This window comes from Cervus canadensis, chromosome 1, assembly GCF_019320065.1.
Source record: "Cervus canadensis isolate Bull #8, Minnesota chromosome 1, ASM1932006v1, whole genome shotgun sequence".
In the NCBI taxonomy this organism is placed as follows: domain Eukaryota; kingdom Metazoa; phylum Chordata; class Mammalia; order Artiodactyla; family Cervidae; genus Cervus; species Cervus canadensis.
Genome location: NC_057386.1, coordinates 35,373,361 through 35,394,148, shown reverse-complemented (window position 1 = coordinate 35,394,148; position 20,788 = coordinate 35,373,361). Strand labels below are relative to the sequence as shown.

Below are 20,788 nucleotides of genomic sequence, written 5' to 3'. Positions count from 1 at the left end.
CGAGGCTCAAACCAAGCCAGTATCTGGTGCTCTGTGATAATTTCATTATGTAATTTACGTGTAAAGGTAAACACAACAGTAGGTATGGATGAGATTTCATTATTTGGGTCTAGCACTCTGTCCCTTCCCTTCTGGGCTTCAGTTTTCCTGGATGTACAATGACTGAGTTGGACTAGATACTTTTCAAAGTCTGAATTCATAGCTTCAGGGTTTATGACTTCCAGGACACACTGATTTTTCAAGGACACGGGCCGAGAGAGATTAACATGGCATCTTATGATGGTGACTGTAGGCTCACATGGAGAGCTCCCTTATTTTTGTCCCACCTCTCAGCTTCTTGGTCCTTGAGGCAGAATATGTACCAGCAGAGAACAGTGGTTAACAGTGGTTTAAAAACCTTTTTTTTTTTTTAAAGTTGTGCCATTCAGCCTATGGGATCTTAGTTCCCTGATCAGGAACTGAACCCATGCCCCCTGCAGTAGAAGCAAGCAGTCCCAACCACTGGATCGCCAGGGAAATCCCAATTTTCTTTCCTTAGTACATTCTGAGATAAGAGAAGCATCTTTGAAAACTCAGCATCTACACTTCTTGACTTCTTTCTCCAATATCCTATTGAAATTGCCTTTGGCAAAGTGTCATTAGTGGTTGCCTAATATGCCAAATCTAGATGATGCTTTTCCTTTCTTAGCTGACCCTGGAGTGTTTGACCCGCTGACCGCCTTGAAACATCCTCCTGTTTCTCCTACTTCAGCATCCGTGATGCTATGCTTTCCTGGCTTCCTTCAGCCCCTCGGATGTTCTATAAGAGGTCTCCTTGTTGGCCTGGTTCTTCACTGAACCGGGAAGTGCTGGGGTTTGCTGGGGCTCAGGCCCAGACTGCTTCTTTGAGTTCTTCGAGCTCTGATGCCTTGGCATCCACCACCACCGCCTTTCTCCCGGCGTCTCCCAGCTTCTGGCTGCAGCTGGACTTTTCTGTTGACCACAAGGTCCTCATTCTCAACGTGTGAGCTCATCACCTTCTCTCTCCCACACCCACCCTCCTCCTCCCACATTCCCTCTCTGCAGAAGGCGCCAGGATTCACCCTGATACTCACACCAGAAACCAGGGAGCCATCCTCAGCTCCTTCCCCCTGTCCCCACCCCGTCCTGTATATTCAAGCAGCCACCAAGCCCCAGAGCTCCTAGACTACCCGGACTCCATCCCTTCTCTGCCTGCTGCTCCCGGGACAAGCTCTGTTTGAAGCCCCTGCTCAGGAGTTATCTCACCCCATCCCCCATGGGCCCTGGGAGGCAGGTATGCTTGGAGAACTTGAGCTGACATCTGTGTGGCTCCAGAACACAAACCCTTAGCCACTGACTTGAATCTGTGGTAAGAACGTAATTTTTTTTCTTTTACTGTTACTTGAGCATTAACAATAAAATACTACAAATGATTACTAACTAGTCAGAAAACCAACAGCAAACTACACTCTATTCACATCATCAGAGAAAATAAAAACCAGAAACACTTTTCACGTGGTAGTGCTGGGACAGTCTGGGACCTGGGATCCTTTGCTTCAGTGCTTGCACCTGGACACACCTCTCCTGGAGCAGCAAGATACAAAGAAACTATTTGGGACTAAAAATAACTGCGTGCATGTGCCAGCTGGAACAAATTCTGGACAAGAGACCAAAAAAAAAAAAAAAAAAGGGAAATCCAAACCCAACTGCCACCTTTGAAAAGCCTGGAGCAAAAGCAGGATACTGAACATGTCCACTGCACACATCACCTCCTAAGAGGTTGGCAAAACGCCTAAGCCACCCCTCCAGCCCAACCCCTGGGCACACCCCTACCCTCACCCCACATAAAGAATAAGTTTGCTGTCCCCTCCACATTTGGAAGCGAGCTTGTTTGTCTTCGCTCCCCCTGCTGCAGCAGAGACCCCAATAAAGCCTTGCCTGAATTTCTTGTTTGGCCTCTGGGGTCAATTTCTATTGATTGCTGTGTATGTGTGCTCAGTCGTATCCAACTCCTTGTGACTCCATGGACTGTGACCTGCTAGGCTCCTCTGTCGATAGGATTTCCCAGGCAAGAAAACTGGAATGGGTTGCCATTTCCTTCTCCAGGGATCAAACCCACGTCTCTTTGCACCTACTCCTGCATTGGCAGGCGGGTTCTTTACCAGCTGAGCCACCGGGGATTGGTTGGGGAAGGTCAAGAACCCTGGTCTTGTTAGGTCAGTTAGGTAACTGTGCGCCAGGAAGGCCCGCTGGAAAAGTTGCTCTCTACTTCTCTCCCTCCTTCCCAGACTGACAATCTTGAGACTAAGTTTCCTGGGATCTGAATACCTGCCTAGCGCCCTCTAGCTGAAACCAGCTCGCCCTTGCTTGAGGAAGGCAAGGGCACCTGGGACTTGTTTTTGCTGCCTTGTGCCACAGCACAAATCCCAATAGAGCCTTGCTTGAATTTCTCATCTGATCTTCATCAATTTCCATTGACTAAAGAGCCCAAGGACCTGAGTTGGTAAGACCATGAGCCCAGAAAGCAGCCACCTGGCTCACCCACTCCTCAACCAGTAACTTCCTAAGAGCAGAAGGGCCCCTTGGATCCCAGCCTTCCTCTTTATTTTGTTACTGACACAGGTTCTTGGACTCTTTAACTGATGGAAATCAATAAGGAGCCAGACAAGATATTCAGGCAAGGCTTTGCCAGGACTCTGACTTGAACTACAGCAGCAGGGAGTGAAAACCAGCCCCAGTGTCCTTGCTCCTCCTTGAGGGGGCATGCAGGAGCTAGTTCCTTAACTGGGCTAACAGCAGGGGCAGGTCTGTGGGCTGGGTCAGAGGGGTGACTCAGGGGGTCTGCCCAGGCCACTGGGTGGTGCCCCTGTGCAAGGATCACGTTCAGTACCCTGCTTTTGTTCCCAGCACCTCAGAAATGGCGGTTGGTCTGTGGCCTTTTTGTGCATGCAGTTAGTTTTAGCCCCTCATAGTTTCTTTGTATTCTGTTGCTTGGGGAGATGTTTGTCTAGGTGCAAGCATTCCACTAGAGGTTCCCAGGTCGTAGCCTGTCAGCTGATCTGTTTCAGCTGAGCTCCGGCTTAGTTGCCCCTCAGCATGTGGGACTCTTAGTTCCTTGACCAGGGATTGAACCCTTGTCTCCTGCATTGGAAGGCAGATTCTTAACCACTGAACCACCTGGAGGAAGGCGGGGGCAGGAGGAAGAGGCCCAGAGAGATGCCCACAGGTGTCAGTAAGTCTTAAGGGGACTCCTCACCCAGGGCCACGCCACTCCCCTCTCCTCTCAGTTCCGTATGACCTGAACATGCATCCCGTGGACCAACCAGGGACCTCACTCAGCAATCACCGTCTCATTTCCCAGGGAAAAGGAATCTTGAGAGTCAGGAGAAATATTCACCTTCTCCTGAGTAAGACGGGCATGGTCTGAACAGGGGAGCCAGCCCAGCTCCTGAACTGAAATAAATCTGAACTAAGATGCCTCGGACCCTTCCCCCAGGCCTGAAGTCCTGTGATGGTAAAAGGAGAGCCTAAGTCACAGAATTTAACCCTTGAACAACCACGGCACCGCCACCCGCAGCAGAAGCAGATCTCAGGCCCTGAGCAGGCCTGGAACCCAGCCGAGAGTTTGGGGTGGGCTGCGTGGAAATTCTGCCGACCTGGAAGGAGAGTTCTGTGCTCCTGTTTCAGGACATGGTTTAATGAGAAACGGTGTAATGAGAATCCTCCGTTCAGCAGACAGCCTCGGGATGGGCGCCCCCTGCCCACTCCCCGTGGTCATCCCCGTCCCGAGGCGGGATGGACTTTCTCATGGGCATACACAGCACCTCGTCGATGTAGATGGTGTTCTCCTTGATCTGGATCTCCTCCTGCAGGGCCAGCTGCCTGCGATTCAGGCCTTTCAGCTCTACTTGAGCTTGGGCTAGTGTTTCCTTCAATCTAGGAGAAGAGGGAGAATGTGAGGGAACAATGTATGGCTCCATGTCACTGCTTCAGGTGCTGGACTCAAACTGATGTGTCTTCTTCCTCTCTCCTCTTTAAGACAGAAATTTCCAATCGGTGGCCCTGGACCAGATTCACAAGGCAGACAAACCTGTGAACTTCCGACATTTAAAACTAGAATTTACCTAAACATCTGGATTTGGACTTTAGAAAAACGTCAACATTGGGTCCGTGCCCTGCATGGCGGCAGTTGGTTGGAGTAGGTTCCTCTAGAAAGGAACCCCTAAACACGATAGATGCAAAGGGCAAAGGTCCTTATGCCCAGCTGGCTTCACCCGTGATGACACTGCCTAGCCCTGCTCACAGTCCAGGTTGTTTTTTTAGTGTCTTCCTTGCTATGCATGGGCTCTAGAGTGAGAGGGCTTGTAGGCTCTAGAATGCTCAGGCTCAGCAGTTGCGCTGCGTGGGCTTAGCTGCCCTGTAGCATGTGGGATCTCAGCTCCCCGAGCAGGGATCAAACCCTTGTCCCCTGCATTGCAAGGCAGATTCTTAGCCATTGGACCACCAGGGAAGTCCCCACAGTCCAGGTTTAAATGGAGCCCCAGCAGCCCTTTGCCTGAGTGGTTAAGCCGCTTCAGTCGTGTCTGACTCTCTGCGACCCTGTGGACTGTAGTCTGTTAGGCTCCTCTGTCCATGGGATTCTCCGGGCGAGAATACTGGAGTGGGCTGCCGTGCCCTCCTCTCGGAGCTCTTTGCTTACCTTGCGACATTGTGGGTGATCTCACCGACCTCCTTGATCAGCCTGTACTGTGCCACATCTCGACACAGCTCCACGTTAGGCCGGTGTGTCCTGCTCTCCAGGCGGGTGTGAGCCACCTTGGCAGGCCCTTCTTGGTCGAGGATGGCTTTTTCAAGAACCACAATGTTTTTCTCCTGGGAGGCAATCTCTTCCATGACCTTACAAAAAGGGTTAGAGCAGGTGAGGCCCGGCTGTGTTCCTTAAAACTCGACAGCAGACACTCTTAGCGGCTTAGGAAGAGGGGACCCCAGATTATCTACCCACGCAGGCCACCTGAATCGGTCTGATCTCTTTTCCCTAGAGCAGTGACTGCTGGTGGGTAAGGTAACTCACCCAACCTTAGAATCTCAAGGATGGAATGGACACGGATGGCCATTGTTGCCTCATCTCCTTCTCAAACATGTGGATTTCCTGGGGAAGGCCCCCAGCAAAGGCTGGAGGCTGCCCATGTGCCTTGGTGTGTGCACGCTAAGTCGCTTCAGTTGTGTCTGACTCTCTGCAACCCTATGAACTACAGCCCGCCAGGCTCCTCTGTCCATGGGAATCTCCAGGCAAGAATACTGAAGTGGGTTGCTATATCCTCTGCCAGGGGATCTTCCCAACCCAGAGACTGAACTTGTGTCTCTTACACATCCTGTACTTTTGTACCATGAAAGCCGCCTCTGCCTGTTTCTTTACCAATCCACCCACTTAGGACCAGTTCTGCCTGCTGCAGGAGTGAGCAGTTTAATCTGAGTTTTGTTAGTTTCTTTGATGGTAGCTTTGTGCCAACAAAAGATGCCTTCAAGGTACTTGAAGATTAATATTAAATAATTAATATTAATATTTAATACTTGAAGATAATTACAAGATTAATATTTAACTAGTTTAAGATTTTATTTCTTCCTTTTTTTTTTCTTTTTTAACTTTGCATCATGGGAATTTCTAAACATAAATGAAAATAGATAGTAAACCGAACCTCACGGACTCATCATCAATTTAAACGATGATCATTCACTGATATATGGCTGCTTTTGAACTATAGCAGCAGAGTTAAGAAGTTGCAACAGACAGTGTACATTATGTTCTCATTGTTTTGTGCTTCTGCCCAGACTGTGAATCCCAAAGACATGGTAATAACTTGACAGCTTTCCAAATGCTACATATATCACCATACTGCGGCATCTTATTTTATTTTTTATTGTCAGTGCATGCCCATCATGTTAAGACAAGAAAAGTGGGCTTTGTGGGTTGTACTTGTAAGGCAGAGCGAACTGTAGGTTTTGTCCATCTCTTAGAGAGCAAAGCACTGTGTTTCTTATGCAAGGACACTACAACTGTACTGAAATACACTAAACATAGACAGAACCAGACTAAGCATTCACCACAATATTCTCAACACACAGGAGAGCAGTGATCAGAAAAACTGGAAATTTGAAACAGTATCTCATCACTGCAGAATTCCTTCACAAAACGGAAAATGAGGCTTCCATCAAAATAAGATTCGAAGCGGCTCATGTGTTAGCCAAGTAAGGAAAGCCATTCACTTGAGGGTGAGCTAATTAGATCACGTTTGATTGCAGCAGCCGAGAAAGAGTGTCAGGGGAATATAAATTATTTTTAAGACTGTTAGTCTGCAAGGATAGTTGCTCGAAGAGTTACGGACACAAGGAACAACATCTATAGTTAAATAAAAGCACACAAAGCGCATGGATTTGGATGGTTTTCTTCCGCTCTTCGTGAGTTGGCAGGTGTTCTGATCCTGTTCAATGTTGTTTATTGAAGGAGTCAACGTTGAGTTTGAAGTAACTAAAGAATTAGCCTCTATGAATGACTGCATGAAATAATTATAGGTGAGGATATTTTCAAAAAGTTAAGAAAACAAGAACTCAGTACAACCTAAAGTGGAATCTATTAAGTGTTAGAGATGATGATGATGTGGATACATGTTGAGCACAAAAAGGCTTAGCTGAGCATACTCACAGAGCTCGTGGAAATGTGTTTTAAGGACTGTGGCTGGTTATTCATTAGAAAGTGCTTTGCAGAAGAGATGTGGATCTATCATGTGTTATCGAACCAATAACGTCAACAGTGAACCATGACGTTCACTTGGACTAGCTTCCATGGACTTGACTGTCTTCATTTCTGTGAATTTTTGTCAGAAATAGAAGTTGGTTATCCTCACTTGTCATGCTACTCAGCAGTAAAATGGTTTAGCAGTGGTGAAATGTTTTGTGGTTTATTTTAGCTTGGGGCCAAGATTAAAATTTTTCTGAACAAGAACAACCTCTGTTATCAAACATGGAGTGGCTTGGGAAGTTCATTTTTGCTGCACATTTAAAAATATTTCTAAATGAGTCAAGCTAAAATCGCAAGGCAAGACAGCCCTTTCCTACACTGGCTGCGATAAAGTCATTTCAACGACTGACATGATTTGTGTCACAAGTAGAATCAAGTTGCTTTATTTGCTCCTTGTGATGCCAAAAGTTAAAACATGAAGTAAGACCTCCATTCCCCTACACCTTTGCCAAAGAAATATTTTTCCAAGTTCTGGAAATTTTTTTTTTTTTTTGGACGTCAAAGCAAGTGCAAAGGAAATTTCCATACTTCAAAATCCACTTAAATGTGCAATTAAGAGCTTCTAACTACTCTTCGACTGGGAGTGATTAATCTGATATGTAATGAAGTACTAAAAGGCAAATAATGTACCAGGAGAACAATTTAACAGGATTCTATAAAGGTCTTCCAAGCAGTGAGCGTGTTCAATTAAAATCACATGCTCATAGGTGGCTATGTCTACTTGGCAGTGCCTATCCGAATGAATGGATGCTTTCAAAGATGAAATATACTGCCCTGGTGGTCCAGTGGTTAAGACTTCACCTTCCAAGCCAGGGTGTGTGGGTTCGATCCCTGGTCAGAGAGCTGGGATCCCACATGACTCACGGCCAAAAATAAAAAACAAAACATAAAACAAAGATGAAATATACAAAAATCTCATTAGAGGTCAGCATTAACAGGTGAACCTCTGCAATAGTTTTGGTAGAAAATACTAACTTTGAACCCCAACAAAGTAAATTGTTTTCTTCCCCCCAAAAGAATCAATCCCCTTTTTCTCACCAGAAGATCTGTAAAAACAACACCTAGTTATAATTATTTATACTTTTAATTTTGGCCAATAAAGAATTTGTGGAAATTTGTTTTCTTATTATATTAATATCTATGTAATATCCTTGATCTTGCGTCTTGGCCTACAGAAACAAAAATATTTACCCTCTGACCCTTTATAGAAAAATGTTGCTGACTCATTAAGGTAACTGAAGCCCTGGGTTAGATTAAACATTCTTGTACTAAATTCTAAGTATAGCTGGAGTTAAAATACATTTCGTTCAATACGGAAATAATCGTGTCACTGAAATAAAAATGGGGGCCACCCTATGCTTTAATTTGAAGGTCGTCTCTTCAGTTTTTCAAGTCTCTTCGTGACCATGGAGGTTTCTGACCAGACGATAAGCGGGTGGAGACTTCTCTCACAGAGCTGGGTCCCTATCTCCAGATGGGGTCAGGGAACCTCACCTGATTTGTTTTAGTCCATCATTCCGGCCTGCCCAGACTGTTCTTTAAAAAGCTAGTTATTACTTTTCATTTTTATTTCATTTTCATTGGACTGTGCCGGATCTTAGTTGCGGCATGCGGGATCTTTAGTTGTGGCACATGAACTCTTAATTGAGGCAGCATCTAGTTCATTGACCAGGGATGGAACCCGGGCCCTCTGCATTGGGAGTGCAGAGTCTTAGCCACTGGACCACCAGGGAAGTCCCAGGTGCTCACTTTAGATGTGGCTTCCAAGGCCTCAGCCCCACAGCCCCCAGCTCCTGCAAGGATCTCCTCTGGTAGGATGGGGCTTCTCACAGGCCTCTGCAAAGACTGGCCTCTTGCCTTTTTTATTACAGCGGATCCTTCCAACCTCTGCCTTCCTATCTCAGATCCATCTTTTGAGGCCTGGACTAAGTTCTTACTACACCAGGAAGCCTCTTGACTATATTTGGCTATGTTTATCATTGTTACTATTATGGTTGTTGTTGTTACTATTATTAGTAGCAGCAGCCAATTAAAAAAAAAAAAACATTTATTTTTATTTAGTTTGCTGCACCAGGTCTTAGTTGTTGCATGTGGGATCTGGTTTCCTTGACCAGGGATTGAACCTGCATTCCCTACTTTGGGAGCACAGAGTCTTAGCCACTGGACCACCACAGAAGTCCCAGCAGTGTAAAGAACCTGCCTGCCAGTGCAGGTGACATTAGAGATGCGGGTTGATCCTTGGGTCGGGAAGACCCCCAGAAGAGGGCATGGCAACCCACTCCAGTATTCTTGCCTGGAGAATCCCATGGACAGGGGAGCCTGGTAGGCTACAGTCCATGGGGTTGCAAAGAGTCAGACACGACTGAGCAACTTACACACGCGTGTGCACACACACACGTGCATGCACGCGCATGCAATTTCAGAGTCATAAAGAATGTCTAAGAGCATACAGTGCATCTCCATGCTCCACAAAGGAGGAACTCAGGCCTGAAGCAGGGAGACAGCCTGTTCTTTGCAGCAATAAGTGACAAAGGAGGCCCAGAGCAGCTCCAAGGCCTCCCCAGTCCTCCAACGTCCAAAGCCTGCTGCCGAGATGGAGAGAGGTGAATGATATTTACTCCTTAGCACCCAGGAATACCAGACCACCTGACCTGCCTCTTGAGAAATTTGTATGCAGGTCAGGAAGCAACAGTTAGAACTGGACATGGAATAACAGACTGGTTCCAAATAGGAAAAGGAGTATGTCAAGGCTGTATATTGTCACCCTGCTTATTTAACTTCTATGCAGAGTACATCATGAGAAACGCTGGGCTGGAGGAAGCACAAGCTGGAATCAAGATTGCCAGGAGAAATATCAATAACCTCAGATATGCAGATGACACCACCCTTATGGCAGAAAGCAAAGAAGAACTAAAGAGCCTCTTGATGAAAGTAAAAGAGAGTGAAAAAGTTGGCTTAAAGCTCAACATTCAGAAAACTAAGATCATGGCATCCAGTCCCATCACTTCATGGCAAATAGATGGGGAAACAGTGGAAACAGTGGCTGACTTTATTTTTCTGGGCTCCAAAATCACTGCAGATGGTGATTACAGCCATGAAATTAAAAGACGCTTACTCCTTGGAAGGAAAGTTATGACCAACCTAGAGAGCATATTAAAAAGCAGAGATATTACTTTGTCAACAAAGGTCCGTCTAGTCAAGGCTATGGTTTTTCCAGTAGTCATGTATGGATGTGAGAGTTGGACTGTAAAGAAAGTTGAGCACAGAATAATTGATGCTTTTGAACTGTGGTATTGGAGAAGACTCTTGAGGGTCCCTTGGACTGCAAGGAGATCCAACCAGTCCATCCTAAAGGAGATCAGTCCTGGGTGTTCATTGGAAAGACTGATATTGAAGCTGAAACTCCAATACTTTGGCCACCTGATGCAAAGAGCTGACTCATTTGAAAAGACCCTGATGCTGGGAAAGATTGAGGGCAGGAGGAAAAGAGGACGACAAATGAGGAGATGGTTGGATGGCATTATTGACTCGATGGACATGGGTTTGAGTGGACTCCTGGAGTTGGTGATGGACAGGGAGGCCTGGTGTGCTGCAGTTCATGGGGTCGCAAAGAGTCGGACACGACTGAGTGACTGAACTGAACTGAACTGAACGCAGGATCACAAGCCCTAAAGGCCATTCTAGGTTTCTAGAGTGAAACCTTCTGAATGAGTTCGTCCATAGTCCCTCCAGGAAGCTCACCTTGTCCAGATGAAGAGCCAGTTTGTCCCTGGCATCCTTGGTCTCCTTCAGCCCATTCTTGAAGGCGGTGTCCACCACATCACACTGCCTGCGCAGGTCATTGGCGGTCTGGGACAGGATTCGGTCCACCAGGGCCTTCAGCGTCAGGGAGTTGTTCCTCTGCTTGTCAGCCTTTTCCACGTTGGTGTTGGAGAAGTCTAGCCAGTCTTCCAGACTCACGGAGCTGAAATGGGACCCACATACTCATTCATAGCATATCTGGACTTGGCGTGGGGGTGTGAGGAGGAGGACAAGGGACTGGAAACCAGTGGGAAGTTAGGCCTCTCTCCACCACTGGAAGCACCTGGAACATTTCCCATCTCTAGACAGAGTGAATACTGGTCTGTCAGTGGCAATAACTGCCACTCTAGGGAAATCTACTTACTCTCTGCCAGGCACTGGGCTGGCACTTTACAGATACTCTCTCATTTAATCCTCATGCTGGCCTAGTGAGGTGGCTTTCATGCCCCCATTTGAAAGATGTGGAAAACAGAGGCTCATAAAGATGGAGTAACCTGGTCAACATCACACAGGTAGGGACAATGTAAGTATCAAAATAAATTACAGTAGTCACAAATTATAATGCGAGTATGTGTTCAGTTGCTAAATTGTGTCTAACTCTTTGTGACCCCGTGGACTGTAGCCTGCCAGGCTCCTCAGTCCATGTGGTTTTTCCCAGGCAGGAATACCGGAGTGGCTTGCCATTTCTTTCTCCAGGGGACCTTCCCAGACCAGGGATCGAACCCATTATCCTGCATTAGTAGGCAGATGCTTTACCACTGAGCTACCTGGGAAGCCCACAGATTATAATACACTGAAAAAAATAGGATAATCATGAGTGTATACCGAAATGCTATAAATAAAAGAATTGCTAGTTTGACAAGGAACTGCTTTATATAGCACTGAGGAGTCTCAAAATAATATTGATTGGCAGATTCAACATTATGGAATGCTGTATATTTTGTCATATACTATATATATACTACATATATGACAAAACATACAACATTCAAAATATAAGTATATGATGCTATTTAATAAATGCAGAAGCAGGCAGAACAAACCTATCAGAAGCTGGGAATGTGGTTCTTTTTGGGGGAGGGAAGAGGGGGCATTGCTCAAGAGGGGGCAGGGTGGAGGTTTTGATGTTGGTGGTAACGTTTTATTTCTTGGCCTGGTTGGTGGTTACGTGGAGACTGTTTGCCACCTGGGATGGTCCCTGATGACCTCCTATGTCTCCTGGTGTTCACACCTTTGCACAGAGACTTCCCCTTGAGTTGTGTGATGAACTCATTGACTCATTTCTCACGAATAGACGTGATGAGAGGTCATGTCTGAGATGAGGTTGAAAGAAGGGAGACTATGGCTTCTCTCTTGGATGCCTTCTCTCTTTCGCTTCCTCTTAGATCAGCTGCCATGTCGAGCCTTCAGATGAGACCGCAGTCCCAGTTGACAGGTTGACTACAACCTGAAGAGAGGTAAGCCAGAGGCGCCCAGCTGAGTGATGCCTGGGCTCCTGACCCACAGAAGCTGGGAGATAACACATTTGTTGTTTTACAGCTGCTAAGTTTGGGGGTAACTTGGTAAGAGCAAAAGATAACTAAAATGATGATAATTCATTAAACCATTGATTATTATTTGTGCAATTTTCTTTCTTTTCTATTTTTTTTTTTTTTGTTTGTTTGTTTTTTTGGCTTGTGGGATCTTAGTTCCCAAAAGAGAGGTTGAACCTGGGTCCTGGTAGTGAAAGCACTGCCCCAATCACTGGACCAGGAAATTCTTATGCAGTTTTCTGTATGTATGATTTACTTCAAAAAAGGAATTCCTGTGCAGTTTTCTGTATGTATATTTTACTTTAAAAAGAATGTTTTAAAAATTAGAATGAGTTAGGTCTGTGATGTAATATTACTTGAAAAATGTAAATCAGATGTTATAGAAAAGGTAAAGACTATAATCTCATTTTTGCAACAAAACGATTTGTGTATGTGAGTGTATGTTTTGTATGAACATACAGGAAACACTGGCTATCTCAGGGAAACTATTAACTTGCTCTTTATACGTTTTCAAATTCTTCTACTTGTTAAAAATGCAAATAGGTAAATGAATAAATTTGAGAGGTTTTAAGATTTTATTTCAGGGACTTCCCTGGTAGTCCAGTGATTAAGACTCCATGTTTCCACTGCAGGGGGCACAAGTTCCAGCCCTGGTCGGGGAACTAAAATCCTGCACCCCACAAAGTACAGCCAAAAAAAATTTTTTAACATCAGACTTTCTTAAAGTGGGGCCTAGCCTGGAGGACTGAGGCACCCCTGGGCCCTGTAGGGTAGTCACTCTCAGCGCCTGCCTTTGCCTGAAACCTGCCTCTTCCCAGCTCCCAGCCTAAGATCAAGATGATATCCTAGGTCCTGCTGGCCCCTCCAAGAAGCACTGGGACATCACACAGTGGGGAGAAGGACAGTGTGGCCAGGCCAGCAGGGACTCACTCACTTTGGTTCAACCCTCACGACGTTCTCAGAATACTTGATGTTTGGTGAGTTGTTGTTGAGTGAGAAGCAGATATCATCAATGGTTATGGCTGTAAACTTGTCCCTCAAATCCTTTTCAAGATTGTACTTGGCAGAGCGGTTCAGCCTGAAGGGAGAAGGTAAATTGGGTTTCTTCCTCTGGAATGCCCAAGTGGCACCTATGTCAGGTTCTTGGGAGACCCTGGAAATTGAAGCTAGTCTAGTGCAACATGGCGGCACTTCCTCCCACCCTCTCATCCACTCAACACACACACACACACACACACACACACACACACACACGTGCGCGCACCATTAATGCCTGGTGACCAATTAACATATCCAGGACTTTGAAATCCTCCTTTCAACTGTGACCTTTTCTGATGTCACTGTGGCATCCTGTTTGTGAGAGGTGAGCCTGGGCAGGAAATGGCTCCAGGGTCCTCCAGTTTCTAATTGGGATGAAATTCTGCAGCATCCCAGCCCATTACCAGAGAGCGACTGTCAGGCATGAAAGGTGGTCCAGGTCTCATTCTGAGTGTTCCCTGGCCACCTTGGGGGCATGGAGAGTGCTTGTAGGATATTAAACTCCATTCTTCCTGTTCCAGGGAGCATGGTCTTGCTGGGCACAGCTTTTCCTAGATACGCCGAGTGGAGATGCAGGGGCAGTACCTGATTTGCTCGGATGTCTCCTCCAGGGTGCGGGTCAGGAGGGTTATTACTCCCCGGATGATCTCATGTTCCTTGATCAGCTCCTGTTCCACCTCATCATGGACCAGGTCAATGCCAACCCGCTTCTCCCTGGCCAGGAGAAAAATGGATGGTCATCCCATGCGTGGAGGGAGACAACTCAAAACTTGCTGACTTTTAAAACTATCAAGACAGCTGCACCCAATCCATCTGGATGATGTGACGGGGGATGTACATTGAAAGTGAAAGTGTTAGTCACTTGGACTTGTCTAACTGTTTGTGACCCCATAGACTGTAGCCCACCAGACTCCTCTGTTCATGGGATTTCCCAGGTAAGCATACTGGAACGGATAGCCATTCCCTTCTCCAGGGGAACCTACCCAACTCAGGGATTGAACCTGGTTTCCTGCATTGCAGGCAGATTCTTTACCATCTGAGCCACTGGGATATACATTAGTTGGTGTCTATTTGACTTCAAAATATCCAAAACACAAAGAAGAAAAATGAATCAGTGATTGGTCACTTGGTCTGAAAAATGCCCGCTGGACATTTTTGCCTCAATTTTGCCATCAATTCAGAAGGCTTTTCCTGCTTACTTATTTATTGGAAAGACTGTCTTTTGACTTAGAATTTTAAAGACATATGTTTTCTTCCTTGAGCCCAGTCTTGTTTTTTAACAAGGGTTGAATTGAAAAAGATGCTTTATAATAATAGTAATAATAATAATGTCAAAATCAATAATACTCCACCACTGAGCACTTACCACGAGACACGCACTGTACTGAGCTTTTCATGTGAAAATTCATTCTCATATAACCTTTCAATTACAGGTGAGGAAACTGAGTTTCAGAGAGGTTACAGATCCTGTGTCACAGAATTGGGCATTACACATGCTTTTAACCACTTCCTCCCAAAATTGATCAGTCACTATCTGATAGTTTGTTCTTTTCCACCTGCCTGATAGTGCTTACGAGGAAGGCTCCATCACTCACCAGCTGTGTGGGCTCAGGCACATTGTATAATTTATCTGTTCCTTGGTTTCTTCTTCTGTGAAACGGGTATAACTATCAGTACTTCCTAGGGTTGTGGCAAGGAGCCAAAAAGAGATGTGAAAGCAGGCAGCATGGGACCTGGCACCGGGTCCCTTAGCAACATCCCCTTAGCAACATCTACATCCTAATCACCCTTAGGTGTGGACTTGAGCCAACTGGATGTTGGCTTCTTTGATCACCTGCTACTTTCCTTTGCTTTACTAGCTCTCTAAATCTGGCCAAGTTGCTGCCTGGTTGCTGCAGAGGGTCCTGGTGAAGCTCACTGAGGCAACAGGACTTTCTGAGGAGGAGGAACAGAGTGGACAGTGCCACAGTGCAAGCAGCTCAACACCCCAAGTGCATCCCACTGTTGCGGATGAGATGCAGAACTGGATGGAGAGCTCACTGGGGGCCCAACCATGATGAGCCTTGTTTTTGAAGCTAAGAAGTTTGAACTTGAACTTGACGGTGTTAGGGCATAGGGTGGTAATGAAGGGATTTTAAAGCCGGGGAGTGACCTGGAAAGATCTGCATTGGGGAAAGTTCACATAATAGCCAGTGTAGACGATGCACTCGATTGGAGGGGGCTATGCTGGCAACAACAAGACTTGTTAGGGTGCTCCAGAAGATTTATGGGGATCAGGTTTGTGAACCAGAATCACCCCAAAGCAGAGAGGAGCATCCTGCTCATAGTACTTACATGAGGGAAATTATAGTAAAAAGGTACATTAGCACAGTGTTCTCTGGATTATGAAGTGCTTCCATGTGCTCTGTGTATGGGAGCAGGCAGGCTTGTCCTCTAGCAATTGTATCTGCTTTGTCTGCCCAAAATAAGAACCACCATTTCCCAGTTTCTATTGGTGTGGCCATGTGACTAAGCTCTGGTCAATGAGACACAAGTAGAAATGGTGAATGCGAAACCCTAATTATTCCTACTTGTTGGAATGTAGATATAATGGCTGGCACTCTAGTTGCCAATTTGAATCATGAGGTAACCTTGGGAGTGAAACCAAACACAGAGAGCAGCAAGATAGTGGAGCAACAAGATTAAAAAGGCCTGGAAGCCTGACACTGTGGCATACTATGCCAACCCTGAACTAGCTCCAGATTCCTTAAATGTGAGAGGAAATAGTTCAATGTTATTTTGCCCCTTTCTGATTATCCACAGCCAAACCTAGTCCTAACTTATATTGAAGTTAGTTAAGAGCAGAGTTTAGACATGAACCAAGTCCAGGGCTCCTTCTGCTGCCCAGCACCATGAGTATGCTGAGATAATTTCAGGCTCTAAAAGAACAAACACATGCTTATTTGTTTCATTCTAACCCACCACCAAGCACAGTCGGTTTTTACTACTCAGCATCTCATTTCCCAAAAGATTCATTAGAGGAACCATCCCTCCTACCTGTATTCCAAGCATTTCTCTGTGATGCGCAAGGGCTCCTTAAAGCTCTCGAGGGCTTTCTCCAGTCTGGTCTGATAGAGGAGTAGGTCTTCAGTCGCATACACCAGCTGCTCAAGTTTGTCATCTAACTCCTTCTTCCAGAACCTGACTTCCTCAAGTCTCTGTTCTGAAGCACATAGAGAAGTCACTACAGGATGAATCTATTCCCAGTGCAGTCAACTCTTAGATCAGAAACTTGAAGACTATTGTGAAACTCCTGAGATACTTTCTTTCCTTCTCAGAATGGTGCTACTTGGGGTATCTATACATCTTTGTGTTTATTAGAATGGAAGGAAGGAAGAAAGGGAGGGAAGGAGGAAGGAAGGGAAAAGAACATATTTCTTCTTATATTCAACATCAAAGTAATCCAAAGATCATTCTACACTCATTGACTCCAATTTCTCAAGGCGCCCTGTTTGAAATAATTTTTAATTTTGTCAAAGACACAGAAGTATATTGTTTGAAAAGTCCCTGGGTGCCACTTTGAAATTGTGTTCGTAGGAATGGGATTGTCAAGAGAGCATTACTCTTTCTTTAAGATTTAGCTTAGGACTTCCCTGCTGGTCCAGCGGTAAAGAATCTGCCTGCCAATGCAGGGGACACGAGTTCAATCCCTGGTCTGGGAAGATTCCATATGCTTTGGAGCAACTAAGCCATGCGCCACAACTACTGAGCCTGCACTCCAGAACCCAGGCTCCACAAGAGAAGCCATCACAATGAGAAGTCTGCACATCACAACAAAGAGTTGCCCCCACTCACCGCAACTAGAGAAAGCTGGAGCACAGCAATGAAGACCCAGCACAGCCAAAAATAAAAATTAATCAATGTTAAAAAAAAGACTCAGCACAAATATTCTAGGATGTCTTTTCCAACTCTCCAGTGTCTACTCCACCTCCACTTCTGTGCCCCTTCCCGCAGCACCTATCTAGTTATATTCTGACTAACAATTTTTGTTTCTTTCTCCTCCTCAATGTGAGAGCCCCTTAAAAACAGGGGCTCTGATATCCCTGTGATATCCACAGTGCTTAGTCCATGGATGCTCTTAGATGCTCAACAGATATATATATCAATAAAAGAATGACAGATGGATGACTGCAAATCAGACTGGGTTACCATGTCTCTTGTTGTTGTTCAGTCAGTCAGTAGGGTCTGACTCTTTGCGATCCCATGGACTGCAGCACGCCAGGCTCCCCTGTCCTTCCCATCTCCTGGAGCTTGCTCAAACTCATGTCCATTGAGTCAGTGATGCCATCCAACCATCTCGTCCTCTGTCATACCCTTTTCCTCCTGCCTTCAATCTTTCCCAGCATCAGGGTCTTTTCTAATGAGTCAGCTCTTCTCATCAGCTGGCCAAAATACTAGAGCTTCAGCTTCAGCATCGGTCCTTCCAGTGAATACTCATGGTTGATTTCTTTAGGGATTGACTGGTTTGATTTCCTTGCAGTCCAAGGGACTCTCAAGAAGTTGCACAGTCCAAGGCACAGTCCAAGAGACTCTCTCTTTCTTCTCCAACACCACAGTTCAAAAGCATCAAAAGCATGTCTCTTAGGGCAATGAACTTAAAAGACAGAACCTGGAGAATACATGTTTCTCTCTAGTATTTTAAGATAATACACTGCCACTCCTGAATAAGAAATGCCTGACAATACAGTATCATTCAAACATGTTTACAAACAGAGCAAGTGTGTTGTTATCTTACCTAGTTTCTTATTCACGTCGCTTTGAGATTTTCTTGTGGTCTTTTCAATTTCATCCACAAGTCTCTGGCTTTCTGCTACCAGGCGTTCAGACCGGGACCTTTGGGCTTCGGCTCTGTGGTACTGGTTTTTGTTGGCAATTTGCCACTCTGCGCGCAAGAACTTGGGTGGCTGTTGTAGTAGTTTGGCCATTTGAAGTTTCCAACGTCCTGCTCAAAAGCAGATTTTTTTGTTTTTAGATTCACTGAAAGCAAGTGGTCTTGTTTTTAAAGTCAGTTCTTATTAAAGTGTGACATTCGTACTAAAGAGTGCACACACCATAATCTGCACACAAAATGAAAAACTCAGTATATCCAGCACCCAAATCAAGAAATAAACATTACCAGCACCTCATGCCTTGTTCTGGCCACTATTCTTCGCCCCAGCCCCACACAGTAACCACTATTCCATTTTTTCCACTATTCCAATTTTTAACACTATACATTAATTTTGATATTTTTGAACTTAATATAGAATCCCTAAGTACTCTTTTTTCCTATACACTCTTTTATCTGACTTCTTAACAAACAGCATTATGTTTGTAAGATTTATCGGGACTGTTCATATAGTTGTAGTTTGTTCATTCTCATTGCTGTGTAGTATACCTTTATATCACAATGTCTCTCTCTCTTTTTTTACTGTTTATGGATATTTGAGTTTTCAGTTTGGGGTTATTATGAGAATGCTGTGAATATTCACATTTAGAGAGAATATGTCTTTTGGTGAACACATGCATGCATTTTTAGAATTCATTTGAATTGCTAGGTCATAGGGCAGTGTTGTTTTAGTAGATATTGCCTAACAGATGAATCCAGGTGTGTTTTCTAAAAACAAAAAAAGCAAATGTAACATCTGTAAACTGACAACTGGGTACTAAGCCTATTCAGCAGATAACAGAACCAAAAGTTTCCCAGGACAAAAAACAGGAGAGAACAAGAAGAGGAACCCATGAAGAGGTAGCAGGCAGAGGCCAGCAGCAACAGAAAGACGAACATGTCTCCTCCTCCTCTACACACATCAGGGCTTCCCTGATGGCTCAGATGATAAAGAATCCACCTGCAATGCAGGAGCCCTTGGTTCGATTCCTGGGTTGGGAAGATCCCCTGGAGAAGGGAATGGCAACCCACTCCAGTATTCTTGCCTGGAGAATCCCATGGATAGAGGAGCCTGGCAGGCTACAGTCCATGGGGTCGCAAAGAGTCAGACACGCCTGAGTGACTAACACATGCACACATACATCTGCATACAGCTCTGAGTGTGAGACCTGTCTTCCTCAGGGTGGAAATTTGCCCCCACCCACGTGCATGTGTGCTAAATTGCAACTCTATGGACTGTAGCCCACCAGGCTCCTCTATCCATGGGATTCTCCAGGCAAGAATACTGGAATGGGTTGCATGCTGTCCTCTAGGGGATCTTCCCAACCCAGGGATTGAACCCTCCATCTTATGTCTTCTCCATTGGCAGGTGGGTTCTTCACCATTAGTGCCACCTGGGAAGCCCCATCCTCACCCAAAACATATGAATGCCTGCGCTTAAAGGCTTCTGAATCTCTGAAGGTTGGAACTGAAGTCAGATCTTGACCAGGCTGAGTCTCAGGCCTCGGCCCCCTCTGACAACATGGGGTCCCCTAATCCAGTCCATCCAATGGCCTCTGCCAATTTTGTCTGAGTGTGGGGCTCAACATTTAACCCCAGATTTCTGGATAAGTCTGAGTAGCCCCCAGAGAAATAGAAATTAAGGCTAAATGAGATCGAAATTAAACCTAAATTTTGGCTGATTCCAATGGGCACAAGGCATTGGATAGGTCTGTGGACTGCAGTTAAGAGTTGGTGGGGTGGGGCCGAGGCTTACTTACCTCAGCGCCTCAAAGAACTACTTCACCACTTGGGGATGGGAGCCTCCTTACTCCAGCGGGAGCTCTGGGCCTCTGCAGAAATGGGACGTAAACAGCGCAGGCTCTATGGCAACCGGCAACGCGTTACCAGGGCAAAGGGGGGTGGGGTCTGCTGCGAAGCTGCGTTTTCTCCGGAAGGCTTTGCGCAGGCGCAAGTGTTGTCTTTTCGCTTGCGCAAGGGACTAGGCGAAGTGGCCTGGGAGGGTTGAGGTTGGAAACGTATGTCAATCTACCGCGAAGATGCGGGACACCAAGCTGGGATTCAGGAGGCCTGCGACTGGTCCTGCTGCGGGCTGGGCCGCCTCGGGCCGCACAGCGCTCACTGGGTCTCGGACTCCCCAGATGTACCGCGAAATTGGGCTGGACGATGCCTCCAGGCCCTCGCAGCCGCAGGCCGGCCTGGGGCCACTTAAACCGCAAACCCGACGCTGCATGGAGTTAGGGGGGAGAGATTCCTGGGGTTGCCGCGGCCGCGCGGGTCGGGAGTGGGGGTTAGGAGGAGGGATAAGGAGCACCCCGGGCCGGTCCCTCGGCCTCCAGGCGGTGGTGGTGGCCAGACCGAGGGCTTGGAGTCAGGAGTGGTTTCTCTATCTAGAAATGAGTGCCTTGGAACCCCCAAACTAGAGTACAGCGTTCGGAATATGTTCTTTATGATTGTAGTGCTGGTAAAGCACCCCAAGGGTTGGAGGGGGGGTGGTTAAAAAAAAAACCCCTGAGACCCTCAAGGCAGAACTGATCCTAGTAGTTGAGGCCAGCCAGCTGAACTCTTGCTCTGCTGGTTCTGCCCTCTGAAAGGCCTAAATTCGGATGCTGTTGCCCCTGTCGATGTATTAACAAAAATAGAGGAAGAAGAAAAAAAGAGCTCTCCAACTATTTATTCTGGAGTTTAAGTAAAATATTTTCAAAAGAAAAACCT

The 20,788-nt window shown here is 46.0% G+C and overlaps 1 protein-coding gene across 2 annotated transcripts; it reads right to left on the bottom strand.

Annotated features, from left to right (window-relative positions):
* Positions 1-3,676: 3,676 nt before the first annotated feature.
* Positions 3,677-20,209, bottom strand: TEKT1 (tektin 1). 2 transcript variants are annotated; one of them, XM_043477497.1, is made up of 8 exons: positions 19,834-20,209; positions 17,942-18,148; positions 16,204-16,369; positions 13,753-13,881; positions 13,064-13,207; positions 10,538-10,760; positions 4,700-4,896; positions 3,677-3,936 (listed from the first exon to the last, which is right to left on the bottom strand). In XM_043477497.1, exons 2-8 carry the CDS (start codon positions 18,129-18,131, stop codon positions 3,729-3,731), a joined length of 1,257 nt encoding a protein of 418 aa, XP_043333432.1. In that variant the 5' UTR covers positions 18,132-18,148; positions 19,834-20,209; the 3' UTR covers positions 3,677-3,728. The 2 variants fall into 2 exon arrangements, with proteins under 2 accessions (XP_043333432.1, XP_043333438.1); XM_043477503.1 differs by lacking the exon at positions 13,064-13,207.
* Between the last annotated feature and the right edge of the window lie 579 nt (positions 20,210-20,788).

What these genes read in the sequence shown, in the direction of transcription:
- TEKT1 (XM_043477497.1), bottom strand. Translation starts at nt 18,131, where the DNA reads ATGGCCAAACTACTACAACAGCCACCCAAGTTCTTGCGCGCAGAGTGG. An exon ending in GTCGTGAGGGTTGAACCAAA is followed by an intron (nt 10,761 to 13,063) that starts GTGAGTGAGTCC and finishes GTCCCATTTCAG; the next exon opens with CTCCGTGAGTCTGGAAGACT. An exon ending in TGGCTCTTCATCTGGACAAG is followed by an intron (nt 4,897 to 10,537) that starts GTGAGCTTCCTG and finishes CCTTTTTGTAAG; the next exon opens with GTCATGGAAGAGATTGCCTC.